The sequence below is a fragment of the Lissotriton vulgaris genome, chromosome 9, assembly GCF_964263255.1.
Source record: "Lissotriton vulgaris chromosome 9, aLisVul1.2, whole genome shotgun sequence".
Taxonomy (NCBI): Eukaryota; Metazoa; Chordata; class Amphibia; order Caudata; family Salamandridae; genus Lissotriton; species Lissotriton vulgaris.
The window spans coordinates 543,304,517-543,319,018 of record NC_141697.1 but is presented as its reverse complement, the minus strand read 5'-3'; the positions used below and the strand labels follow the sequence as shown (position 1 = coordinate 543,319,018).

The following is a 14,502-nucleotide window of genomic DNA, read 5'->3' as shown; positions in this document are numbered from 1 at the left end:
CCATTGCGTGATTTTCGACGCGCTCCTCAAATGCTCCATTCCGGTCGTCGACGCAGGCCCCTTCCTCTCATTATTCTAGCATGTACTGCAATACATTTCCAAGTACACATTTACAGTCTGTTTGGCTCTCATTCCCCTCAGGACATGCAGTGCACTGTTCTTTGCTCTCTCTTCCAAGCCTCTAGTACGTTTAAACCAAATCATGCTGTTTCAGAGCCCAGCAGTTGAGGCAAAATTAACTTCAATACACTAAAGTAGATGTCAGCTTCACACCCTCTCCTTTGGTAACTATGGGCCATTTAAAGACTTGTTTTCTGATCCAAATACCCGTAATTCATTTATAAAGGAAGTGTGTTTCACATCTGTAAGTCACGTGCTATGATCTGATGGTACACAATGTACTGGGAAGTCTTCTTGGGCTTATCAAGTTACTTGGATGCTTGCAAAGAGTTGGTAATTCAGATGCAGTCTTCTGTCCAGACAACAAAAGTACTTTACTACTCTCCAGATCTAAATGTTTCTCTGTACTACCATAGGCCAGTCAATGAGACTGGCTTGCAGGTATTTAATGGGTCTATTGAGATTTTTCACACATTAAAGTCCAAAGTCTAGACTTTCACTGAGTAGCTTTGTGTATCTCAGAGTGTGCTAAGCAGGCAGGTCATGGCTATCCCTCAACTGATAGCATGAAATGGACTGTTTTTTTTTCTATTAAGTTTGCCTTTGACTTGCTGGCACAACATAAAAAAAAGAAAAACCTCTTTGGCTCTTATGATAATTTCTTCTACTTACTCAACCATTAACACATGGTATGGTTTTTGCCAACCATATGAGACTTCCTTCTCAGTACACAAGTGTTTCGAACTACAGCAGTACTCCTGAGTTATATCTTCCCAACTGGGTTTGCTTTAGTTAGTAGAATTGCTCTGTCAATGCAAAACTGCTGCTGCTATGGGTAAGTAACATTGTTTTCCACTTTTCCCCCTCGTTTTAGGTTTTACTGGTTACTCTAAGACCCTCTTCCTCAACGCTAACGACTTGCATTGTATTATGTAAACCTTTCTGCATACTAGCACTATTGATGAAAGTAACAGGGTCGTTTTTTCGTTTCTTCTATGCTGATCTCCTCCTCTTTGTTTCTACCAACAGGGTTTATAAAAGTGCTGCTGTATATGGCATTCATGACCATCATGATTAAAGTTCATACCTTCCCTCTTTTTGCCATCAGGCCAATGTACCTAGCGATGAGGTAAGAAGTAATCCAGCTTAGGATTTCCTGCTATCTCATTTCAAAATAGTGATGAATATCAGGCTACATTGTTAGCTGCAAATGTGTTTTTCTAAATTGTTTTCTCTGACATGGACATAAGGAAGGGCACAATAGGTATTTGTATATGTATGAAATGGTATTTGTCTAGCACAACCATAGCTATATAACAGAGCGCCTACAAGGGCTCGACCTAGGGCTATGACTCGTTGTCATTTACAAAGAGATATGTGCGTTCCTGTTTCTTAGGGAAATGGTGTTCCTTGAAGAGATGAGTCTTGTGCTTCTTTTTGAATGGCTATAGGGTTGATGTTCCACATTCCAGGGGTGTTGGCGGAACTGGTCCTAAATACATGATTTATTGAATGCAGCCGGAATCAGGCCTTAGTGGCCAGTTCTCAACCTTCCAGTTTCTCTCATTAGGAGAGTCTAGATCCCTTACCTAACGGACTCTGGTGGTAGAGAGAAAAATAAGCATTGGAGATTGTCCAACAGCCATACATATTCTGACATACATGTTTCACTCTGGACCATAGCATTCTCTTCTGACTACTACAGACATGGAAACAGTGCTGGTGTGATAGTGATACATTTGTGTATATATAGTATTCAGGCCATTCTGCAGATATCTGGACAAGGATGTTAAGGGGTTTATGCTGTAGACTCTAACCAAGCTTTTACTTACAAAGTGTGTGTCAAAGGAATCAATCCATATGCACAGAGTACTTTTACACAGTGTACTCCGTTTTTAATTGATGCTTTATAGTAAAGTTAAAATCAAAACCACTGCAGGTGGTTGTTAAATAAGAAAAAAGGAAAAGAAGATGCCTGAAAAACTGATGACTTTGGTAAGCTACATGTGCACTTATACCACTGTAATTTGTTTACCTCAATGGCTAAAATAGAGTTGCTAAAAGAGTAAGCTGTTTAGTTTTTGTCATATATCATTCCAAATGGATAACAAAACCATGTTTTTCACAGTACTAAGAAAATGGTTACACAACAGTTTTAGGAAAAAGCAGCAGAGATCCTGGAATTATGCTAACAAGAAAGGAACGCAGTGTGCTGTTCATAACAATATGCGATAGCCCCATATCCAATACTGGCAAAGTGTCGGGTCAACACAACTCAGCTTTTTCAGATCACCAGCTCTGTGTGCATCTTTTTAGTGTCCAATATTAACTTCATTAATAAAAGGTATTCCTTAGCTTTCAAGATGCATTTTAATTGTGATAAAATGAATTCCTAAAAAAGGTAGTATAACACAAGTTACTGTTGAATCTATTAAGTATGTACACACCGGTATTTTGCAGTCAAAAAGACTTGTTGATGAGAACCATACTATTTTTTCATAGTCTGCAAAGCTGTGCAACCATCCACAATTAAAAAGCAACTTTGACCTTTCAAAAGTTACTCCAAAATATCACATGCAAGGGATGCTCAGAAGAAAGCTTGTCTTAAGCAGTAAAGAGACCCATGTGCATGTTTTTTTTTCTGTCTGCAGGCAGTTTAAGAAAGCTGTGACGGATGCAATTATGTCAAGGCGAGCCATACGTAACATGAACACCCTGTGAGTAGCAATTTGTGCCCTTAATAGACGCTCTTTGAGCTGCAAAAAAGTTTTTCGATGGATTTGTCTTTGCTAGTAAAACTTTTTTTATTTACTGTAGGCAAATGTTGGCAGTTTCCCCTTGATTTACATGTTGACTGTAGTTCTGGCGGTCATAAACATAAGCTCTCTGCCTGCACTTCACACTTGTTATCAATGGCTTTGAGTTCTATATCATCTAATGGGTATTTCTTCCCATGTGTGCTTGCAGACCCTTGTGTACAGGCAGGCAGAGATGTGTTCACACAGATTCAAAAACCTAGATCTTGCCCACCTATTTCTTCTTTTGTCCCTTGTGCTTTTACCTGCAAATTGTACAGATAATCACCGTGAGTTACCAACGTGCACTAAGAGAGGCTACTTGTAAATTGTGCAAAGGGATTGATAAACATACAGATTGATTTCCTTACACTTGTGTAGGTGAACTTTCCAGAACGAGGTTAAGGATTGTTTGAAAAGGAGCAGTGCTCCAGAAAGCGGAGTTTAGTAGTAAATGCTGAGCAATATCAAATAGGTTCAAGAATGTAAAAGTATGATTATCTTATCTCCACTATTTCCATTCCCAAAAAGCTGTTGGACACTGAAATGCCCTATTCACAAGGCTGATCCATAGGCAAGAACAGTTCTCAACATTTCTAGAGCTTCTTCCCTATTGGAATGTTACATCTTATTATACTGTCTCCTGATATGTTGGTCACAGAATCTCCTTTCCTGTAGGAGGAGATGATTTTCCATGCATCTTTACTTGTTAGAACGTCTTTCACTGTATTCTGAAGATTAATCAGTTTGCTTTACTTCTCCAGTTTATGGTTTTGTTCTACATTTCAATTCCTCTTAGGTACCCCGATGCCACTCCGGAGGAGCTTCAGGCAGTGGACAACATCTGCATCATCTGTCGAGATGAGATGATAACAGGGGCTAAGCGTCTACCGTGCAGCCACATATTCCATACCAGGTGAGCTGACTTTGCCTTGCTTCCACAGGCACAGGCCTTGTGTACTGAACTTTTTTTCAACTTACTGAACATGTCTACTAAAGGTTGTTGGTGTACTGCATGTTGGGGACTCTCTAGGCAAAGGGTGATTAACCCACATGCTCATTGAACTATTACATTTAAAGAATTGGTGTAGATGCAGATGGGCAGTCATCCAGCTCAGAGCAGGAGCAGCATGGCTCAAATATACTTGTAGCTTCGGTGAAGAAGTCTTTGTGGCTGTGACTATCATGAAGCAAAGGTGCAGGGGAAGCTAGATAGTGTCATGGGAGCTAGAAATTGACAAGGCACGAAGGATGGCTGCCGCCATTCAGAGAGAGAAGGGGAGTTAAGTTCAGAGATCACATATAAAATTGTGTTGGAAAGCAAATTGGACATGAGGCCTACACAGGCAGGTGTGAAAACATTGCAGGATTTGGATCAGAAATTAACAGGTTTTACAGAGCTGCAAGAGAAGTCTTGCTGTCAGAGGGGAAACATTTGCTCTTTTGTCAGTCTCCTCCATAGGCTGATGAATCCTGTGGAAATGTGGTAGTTCTCTCATTTCAGTTTAATCCATTGATGGGTGAAACGTTTGCAGTGCTACTCTCAAGTTGGTCATGCCCACTTGTAGGTAGAAGACTTGGTTAGAAAACTGATATTTTCTAATCTCTTTTCAGCTGCCTACGCTCTTGGTTCCAGCGTCAGCAAACTTGCCCCACCTGCCGCATGGATGTCCTCCATGCTACTGTCCCTGCCCAATCCCAGCAAGCGCCGGAGCAGCAGGAGCAAGCTCCACAGCCACCGATACCCCAGGCACCACATTGTGAGTAGAAACCACCACATTTTGTTTTTATATTTGTAGAAAAGTAGTGCAAATGGCTGGCTATACAGCACCATATTTAATGGTACTGCACATTAGAACTTGAAGTGCTGGTGCCCGTTAATGCCTCTGTTAATACCTGATGGAGCTGCACCATGGCCCTTCAGTGTGGGCACCCAGTGATGAACAATCATAACAGACCATGGTATTGCCCAGTTTGTGCTGCTGTCCCTATGTATTAACACTGCCACCATTATAAAATGATGAGATATATGAGAAAGTCTGCCCATATTCTCTTATGGACCAACAGCCACTTATGGTAGAATATATGTTCGAAGCATATGAGCTTTAGATCATAAGCTTTAGCATAGATGGTGTTGGGCTCGGATGTTTGCACTTTGTTTTTCTTTGAAGAAGTCTTTGTAGTCACAAGGTAGATGACTCCTCCTTTTGGTGATCATGCGAATGGGCATCAACTCCATCCTTAGATTTTTTTTTTTCCGCCATCTGGTTCGGATGTGTATTGCTGCCGTTTGGTATTGTTCTTGAAACCCTTTGAAGCGCAATCCTCAACGTTATTGTCTTCGATCGCGTTTTCCCATTCATTGCGTATTGTCCAAACTGTGAAACCTTCAATTGGGAAATTTCGAGGCAGCCCATCAAGCATACCTGTGCCGACCACGCCAGCAGTCGATGGAATGGACTTCATTCAAACTATGTCCCGGGTGTCATGCTAAACTTCCACGCATGACCTGCACAAGGTCTGCAACCTGTGCCTATCAACGGAACACGAAGAACCATCCTGCGAAGCGTGTCGATCATTCCAATCGAAAAAGACCATCCGTAATCGTCGGGCTCGACGCCACGAGATGCAACGCGGCAGCGGCTCTGGCTCCATACCAGCCATCTTTTGGTGACGAAACGCAACACAGTCCTGCTGCAGAAGCCGAAGAAGAAGAACTGGTCTCTGTGTCCGAAGTAGAGTCTGACCTGAAAGAAGACCTCAGGGTCACTCCGGCTCAACGGACCGTGAGTACAGACCCCCAGTTGCCCACTGAACCTAATGGAAAGCCCCACCCTCCAGCCCGACTATGAAACACAAACACAGGCCTTCCGGCTTGGGCTCGAGCCGATCCGATCTGGTGCCGTACCAACACCTTTGGCACCGAAACATAAGGACAAACATGGGACTCCTCCCATGTCGTCGGTACAGAGGACATCTTCAGCACCGAAAGCCTCTGAGCCGAAACCCTCCAAGCCAAAGGAGTCATCCAAGCCGAAATCCTCGGAGCCGAAATGCTCCACATCTAAAAGCTCGGAGCAGACAACCTCCGTACCGAAAAGTTTGGACCCAAAACAAACCACTCCGAAGACTACACAGCCTAAACTGGCTAAAACTAAAGAACTAGATCCCAAACACTCAGCATCCAAAGACTCTGAACCAAAATCTTAAATGCCGAAATTCACTCCAAAAGGGACAGAGACTCCTTCCAAAGAACTTCCATCTGAAGAACCACCTCTGGATCCATAAAAGAAAAAACTCAGTATTGATCCCAATACTGGACACCTTATGGCTACTCTTCCCAAGAAACGGAAGTTGGACCTCCCACAAGAGGCCCCTATACCTCTTAAGCAAAAAAAGAGACATGGGTACCAACTCTTCTCCCTCCATCTCCTCCTATTCCAAACATCACTCCATCAAATTCACCACCTCCAATGTCAACAGACTCCCAGGATGACAATTTTTGATGATGGGGACGCCATTGGGGACAATGATCATCAGATCCCACAAGACACAGGCTTACCACACAACACTGACCCAAGGAATGATTACGATAAGGATCCAGATATACCTAATGACCCAGATCTATATCCCTCTAGGCCTTCCCCACCTAATGACAATGTTGGCTTTGCACAACTCATCAACAGGGCTGCCCAATATCACGGGGTGGAACTACATAGTAACCCTCTAGAAGAGGATTTTCTTGTAGAAACATTTACTCATTCCCAAAGGTCTATTAACATTCTACCCATGCTAAAAGGCATGTTTAAACATACAAACAAGGTATGTAAGGATTCAGTTAGAGCCCGAATACTAACACCTCGGGTAGATAAAAATACAAGGCTGCTCCTTCAGACCCTGTATACATAAGAGGTCAGTTACCACTAGACTCTCTTGTTGTGTCTAATGCCTGCAAGAGAGCTAACTCTCAAATAACTGGTGACGCTCCTCCTCCTGATAAGGAGTCAAAGCTTATCGATGCATCGGGCCAAAGGGTAGCTTCCCAGGCTGCCAACTCGTGGTGTATTGCCAATGCGAAAACTCTATTGACACGCAGGGCACATTATGATGAATTAAAAAAACTTCTACAGCATTTGCCAGAAGAACAGGAGGACAAAGCTAACAACCTCATTCAGGAAAAGAAGTTTATCACAAATAGTTCCATAAAATGCGCCCTAGATGCTGCATACTCCTCAGGAGACACGCTTGGCTTCGAATCTCTGGATTCAAGCAGGAGGTGCAATCCTCCTTACTTAATCAGCTATTCGATAAAGAACATCTTTTCGGGCCAACAGTGGATACTTCATTAGAGAAAATGAAGAAAGATACTGACACTGCAAAATCCATGGGAGCCCTACAATTACCTTCTAGCAGGGGCTCCTTTTGTCGCTCCATCTACAGGGTTGGCTCAAAAAACATTTCATCAAAAAATCCCTCCTCCTCTTACAAAGGGAACAACCAATCTACTCCCTCCTGAGGCAATTTTGGTGAGGTTACAGAGGGAACAATAACAAGGGCAGAGGGAGAGGCAAATCCACCCGCACTTCCCCTGCCAACAAAGTGACTTACCCCCCACTACCCCGACCATTCCACTCTCGTCAAGGGACGGCTCTCACAGTTCCTACCTGTCTGGAATTCCATCACCACAGACAAGTGGGTGATGCAAATTAACCAAAATGGTTATTGCCTGGAACTTACCAGCACTCTTCCAAAAATCCTTCCCAGAGAGTGGGCAACGTAACCAGAACATCTCACCCTGTTAAAACAAGAGATCCTATCTCTCTTAGACAAACATGCAATAGGACCAGTCCCCTTACATCACCATGGAACAGGAGTGTACTCCCTATACTTTAACCAAGAAGGACGGCTCTCTCTGGCCTTTACTGGACCTCCGACAGCTAAACCTCTACATTCAATCGTACCACTTCCACATGGTCACCCTACAACAGGTGCTCCCATTGCTTCCGCAAGGCGACTTTCTTTCCACTGTAGATTTAAAGCACACCTATTTTCATGTTACCATTCACCCGGCTCACAGGAAATATCTCCGGTTCGTGGTGGACGGACAACACTACCAATTAAAAGTTCTCCCATTTATGGTCACTACAGCACCAAGAGTATTCACCAAGTGCTTAGCAGTAGTAGCATCTCATTTAAGAAGACAACACATTCATTTCTTCCCTTACTTAGACGACTGGCTAATAAAAGCCAAGTCGCAACACAGCTGCCTACACCACACTGTGAAAACAGTTTAACTACATCACAACTTGGGTTTCACTGTTAACCTCACGGAGTCTCATCTGCAACCCTCCAACACGCAAGCCTATCTAGGAGCTACAGTAGTCTCCTGCAAGGCTCTAGTGTACCCAAACCCAGTCACAATATGCAACATGCAACCACTAATATCACAATTTCAACCGCAACACTCACTACCAGCCCAAGTGTTTATGCAGTTAATCGGAATGATGGTGTCTTGCATTTTAATTGTTCCTTACACAAGACTCCAAATGAGTCCCCTACAGGAATGCTTAGTACGTCAGTGAAACCAGCCTCATGGTCATTTAAATTATCTGGTGTTGATGGATGGCAGCTCTCTGCAGTGGTGGAATACACAAAACCTTTCCAAAGGGCGGCCATTCATCGATCCGGTTCCACAGATAGTGCTAACAGCAGACCTATCCCTCACTGGCTGAGGAGCTTATCTTCAGACACATACCATTCAGAGCATGTGGACTCTACAACAAAAACAGCTCCACATAAACCATCTGGAGCTGCTTGCAGTTTTTCTAGCACTGAAAGCTTTTCAGACACATCTAGTAGGCAAAGCTGTCCTAGTTCGTACAGACAACATGACTGTAATGTACTACATACAAAAACAGGGAGGGACACACTTTCTACAACTTTCATGCCTAGCTCAAAGTATTTGGAGGTGGGCCATTCCTCAAAACATATACCTCCTTGCACCACATCTCCCAGGAGTAGACAATCAGGTTTCAGATCTACTCTGTCGTCAAAGACAACAGATCCACGAATGGGAACTACATCCCCAAGTACTCCTCCCATTCTTCCAAATGTGGGGCTACCCAGAAATAGATCTGTTCGCCACACAAAATGCACAAATTTTGTGTCCAGGTATCTACACCCATTGTCCAAAGGCAATCTGCTATGGATAAATTGGTCAGGAAAATTTGCTAACGCTTTTCCACCTCTCCCGCTAATTCCATTAGTAGTTCGGAAGCTCACTCAACAATCCCCCACAATGATCCTATTTGCTCCCACATGGACTCGACAACCATGGTTCCACAACCCTGTGAAAACTATCAATAGTTCCTCATCAAAAGCAATACCTCTCCCCCAAGCTTCTCACTCAGAACCATGGAGAGAAGACCTCAAGATCCCAGTCAACTTAACCTTGCAATCTGGCACCTGAAGTCTTACAATTTGGCAATTATAACCTCCCATAAGACTGCATGAACGTCATTAAAGAGGCTAGACGTCCTACCACAAGAGCATGCTATGCAGCAAAATGGAAACTATTTGCCATTTATTGTACTAAAAACCAAATCAATCCGTTAGATGCCTCAACTTAAAACATCATTTGCTATCTGTTACACCTACAACGTGCTAACTTAGCACATACGTCAAAACTATTACATCTTGCTGCTATAGCGGCTTACCTACAAAACAGACAACAATTATCTTTGTTTTGAGTACCCGCTATCAAAGCCTTTATGGAAAGACTCAAAAGAATCATTCCTCCTAGTCTTCCACCTTCTCCCGTGTGGAATCTTAATATAGCCCTTACAAGACTCATGGGCCCACCATTTGAGCCTATACACAGATGTGAATTACTGTTTCTAACCTGGAAAGTAGCCTTCCGTATAGCTATCATATCTCTTAGACGAGTTGGCGATCTCAATAGAAGAACTATTTTTACAAAGTCACCAAAATAAAGTAGTTTTTAGGACTTACCCACATTTTTTTACCCTAAAGTCGTTTCTGCTTTTCATCTCAACCAGTCCGTTGAGTTACCCATCTTCCTTCCTCAACCTGACTCCGTAGCAGAACGTGCTCTTCACACTTTAGATGTAAAAAGCGCAATACTTTATTACATTGAAATAACCAAACCTTTTAGGAAAACAAAACAACTCTTTGGTGCTTTCTCACCACCACATAAAGGCAACCCCTTTTCAAAAGCAGGTATTGCACGCTGGATAGTCAAGTGCATACAGATATGCTACCTCAAAGCTAAACGCACCTTAATAGTTCCCCCTAAACCACATTTTACATGCAAAATAGAGGCTTCCATGTCTTTCTTGGGGAACATACCCATAGATGACATTTGCTAAGCTGCAACCCCAGTGAGAAGTGTGGCTCACTGGTTAGAGGAGGTAGACCCTGATGCAGAGGTCAGGCCCAGGACCAGGGTTCAATTCCCGAGGCGGCAGGGTCTTGAGCTCAAATGTCCACGGACTCGATAATTCTCGCCTCTGTGCCTACTCGAATCATGGGTTCACGCTCTGCAACTCTGGCCAATAGCTTGCTTAATCTCCACTACGGCCCCACCGCGATGGGATGCCTGGTCTTCACCTTGGGGATGCCCAGTAGGGGTTATCTCGCAGGGAAAGCCAGGACGGGTTCCCAAAGCAAGCGCTAAGAGACCTGTCAGTGATTTGGCGCCATATAAACCGAAATTAACATAACATAACATGGTCTACGCCACACACATTCACAAAGCACTATTATGTAGATGTGTTAGCAAAACAAAAAGCTAATGTGGGCCAGGCTGTTTTAAGAACACTATTTCAGACTGCAACAGATACAGGTTAGCCACTGCTTATGAAATCACTTCTATATAGTCTATGCGAACTCATATGATCTACAGCTCATATGGCTCGAATGGAAAATGCTACTTATCCAGTATGCATCTGTTCTTGGCATATAGAGCTGTAGATTCATATGCATGGTACCTTTACCTGTTGCAGTATTATCTTAATTAGATACACTATACATGAACATCACTTTCTACACTTACTAACTCCATCACCCTTACAGCAAAACAATCTAATGGAGTCGATGCCCATGCGCCCTATCACCAAAAGGAGTCTTCTACCTCGTGACTACAAAGACTTCTTCGAAGAAAAACAAAGTGAAAACATCTGAGCCCCACACCAGATGGCATCTGTGCTAAAGAATATGAATCTACAGCTCTATACGCCAAGAACAGATGCATACTGGGTAAGTAGCATTTTCATTTAAATGCTACCACAGGGCGGTATATGCTTGCACATATACTCTCACACATATAATATACTGCACCCTGCCTCCTGGGCTATAGGATGCCTACCTTAGGGGTGACTGACATATATCAAATGCAGCGTGTGTGTGCAGGTTCAAACTCGAGTCTGCAAGCTTCTTGTGCAGGGCTACATGGAAGACCTGCAGGTTTCAAATTTACTCTGGTTACTCAGGGTGGCACAATTTATGCTGCAGCCCTGGTACCCCCTTTTTATATTCCTGCCCTGGGTGCCACTGGTACCATATACTAGGGCCTTACAAGGGTGTACAAGTACTTGCCATTTGGGTGTACCAATTAACAAGTTTGAGGCATGTGGGCTGCTGAATTCATATCTGTGCATAGATCGCCGCCTAGTGTTGGGTCCGAATGATCGCACATTGTTGTCCTGGAAGGGTCTTCGAAGTATCACAAGATAGGTGGCTCCTCCCCTGGACTACAGTGCGCATGGGCATCGACTCCATCCCCAGATTGTTTTTTTCCGCCATTGGGTTCGGATGCATATTGGTTCACTCAAGTTCTGAATCGATATAAAATTTCTTTTGGCCAAAAGGCCTTTAGTTTATCGTCGGTATTGTCTTGCGATCGGTGCCCAGTTCTGTTCCAGCTCAGTTCCCGAGCCGGACATCCATAGGAGCCGCGTGGCTTTTCGGCACTGAAGGCCCGGTCGACGCCAGAGGCCTTATCGACGAACCATCATGGAACGGAGCCTGTTCAAAAGATGTCCCGTGTGCAACTCGAAATATCCTCACATCGATGTCCACCCGGTGAGCAACAAGTGTCTGTCACCGGATCACGATGAAGCCAGCTGTATGGCTTGTTCCCGATCCAAGAAGACGATTCGACTTCGACGCGCAGCGCGCAAGGAAGCCCAGCAGATGGCACCGGACCCGGTGAACATCTTCGATGCCGAGTATGATGAGGGAGCAGAGCGGGAGGTTCGAGAGAACCTGTCTGATCCCACATCGGAGATCGACTCCAGCTACGACGCTGATATTGAGATGCTCGATGCTGAAGAAGTCGTCGACGAGGTAGGAGACGACGATGGGGCCTTTGGGGCCATGGAAGATAGCTCAAGCGAGGAACTAGGCCCACAAACTGATACTGGGGCCAAGACACTTCATAAGGCTCAGGTCGAGGGATTGCCAAATGGCCTTACCCAAGATCTTCCACTGGGTTATACAGCCCCGCCTTCGGACACTTCTAAAGAGCCGCAAGTTGCCAAATCGAAACTGAAAGAGAAAGCTTCGGTGTCTACGCAACCCAAAGCACTATAGGCGAAATCGAAACCGAAAGTGCGTATTGCTTTGGTCGGCTCAAAGTCCTCTGAACTATCGGCACCGACGAAGCATAAAGGTGTTATCGACCCAAAGAGGCCGCTAAAGGGCGTCGAGCCAAAAACTGGCACACCGAAAGCACCGGTCAAGGACGTCGACCCGAAAAAATCGGCGCCGAAGACCGTCGACACCGACAAAGGACTCGGAGCTCAGAAGGTTCTCGAGCCTACGCGTCGACCGGACAAGGCTAAAAGTGGTACAACCCTCGAGTCCACGCCAGGCGGTGGCTCAAAGGATTCAGTCGAGTCAACGCAGCCGTCCGCCTCCTTCTCGATGCAGGTGACGGACTCGCTGAAGCGCATTAAGGACAAGGCTTCGGCTGTCGGACCAAAGGATACTCCTCCAAAGCCTGCCCGTCATCCTCAAAAGACTTCTGCGCCCATCCACTTCACGCTGCCCCCGAAAGTGGTATCGAAGGCCTTCGTCCCTAAGATGGCCGTCGAAGCACCCAAGAAGGTGTCCACGGGGCCGAAGCCCACAACGGTAGTACCAGCCACAAAGCATCGACAACCCTCGCTTGGAGAGCAACAGGAACAATTCATCGATGCCGACACAGGCAGACTTTCTATTTATAAACGAAAGATCGCCTCGTAACAGCCTATGGAGTCGTATAGAATCCCATTGAAAAAGAAGGATTCTACTACAACACCCGTTCTTGTAGAACCTATATCTCCACGTGGCCAAGATGTCTCGCCCACTTATTCGGATGTAGAAACAGTGGAAGGTGACGAAGAGGAGTACAACTATCCTGTGGACACTGATCCAGAAGATCATAATGAACCCTGGGCAGATGCTGCTGACCCAGGAGATCCACACACTGCCCCAGACACTCATGTGTATGCTGTAAAAACATTGCCTACTGAGGATTCAGCGGTGTTTAATGCACTTATTGAAAGGGTAGCCATAAATCATGATGTCCAGCTCCATGCTGACCCTATTGAAGTAGATTTTCAGTTTGACACCTTTTCCACCTCAGAGAGGACTGTCAAGACTCTGCTTATGCTGAAGGGTGTCTTGAAACATGTTGGGGAGATATTTAAGGAGCCTACAAGGGCCATGGTGATAAACCCCAGAATTGAAAAAAAGTACAAACCGGTGCCTGTGGACCCTACCTACATTAAGGGACAGTTGCCGTTGGACTCTCTGGTTGTTTCTAATGCCCGGAAGAGGGCTAACTCGCAAACAACAGGTGATGCTCCTCCCCCTGATAAAGAATCTAAGGTGCTAGAGGCATCGGGGGAAAAAAGTAGCAGCTCAAGCGGCCAACATCTGGCGCATTTCAAACACTCAGGCACTCTTAGCCAGGTATGACCGAGCCCATTATGACACACTGGAGACCCTGTTACAACACCTGCCAGATGAATATAAGGAGGCAGCAGAGATGCTCATACAGGAAGGGAAGCTCATATCAAATGCTTCTATCAAATGTGCACTGGATGCAGCAGACACCGCAGCCAGAGCCGTTAACACAAGTGTCATGCTGAGACGGCATGCCTGGCTCAGAATCTCCAGGTTCAAGCCAGAGATACAGACCACCATTCTAAATCAGCCAGTAAACCCTGATCATTTATTTGGCCCAGAGGTGGATACCACCTTGGAGAAAATCAAGAAGGACACCGAGACTGCAAAGTCTACGGGGACTCTCCAGTCGCAGCAGTTCAGGGGTGGTTCTTTTCGTCGCTCAAGCAATAGAGGTGTTTCCAGAGGCCAGCTGTCCCAGCAAACACAGTACAATAAAGGTGGCGCGCAAACCACATACACCAAACAAAGTAGAGGTGGCTATTGTGGAAACAGCGCCAAGGGCAGAGGTCGTGGAAACAACAGCTCCAGATCCTCCGCCACTAACAAACAGTGACGCCTTGTCACTGCCCCCAGACCATGCAACACCGGTCGGGGGGAGACTCCAACAGTTCCT

The 14,502-nt window shown here is 45.0% G+C and overlaps 1 protein-coding gene across 2 annotated transcripts in view; it reads left to right on the top strand.

Annotated features, from left to right (window-relative positions):
• SYVN1 (synoviolin 1) overlaps nt 1–14,502 on the top strand; it is a 267,012-nt gene that overhangs the window by 116,493 nt on the left and 136,017 nt on the right. For both annotated transcript variants that reach the window (XM_086938027.1, XM_086938028.1), the window contains exons 8-11: nt 1,150–1,249; nt 2,772–2,837; nt 3,715–3,831; nt 4,530–4,675. In XM_086938027.1, the coding sequence (XP_086794153.1) occupies nt 1,150–1,249; nt 2,772–2,837; nt 3,715–3,831; nt 4,530–4,675 (429 nt within the window). The remainder of the gene's footprint in view (nt 1–1,149; nt 1,250–2,771; nt 2,838–3,714; nt 3,832–4,529; nt 4,676–14,502) is intronic.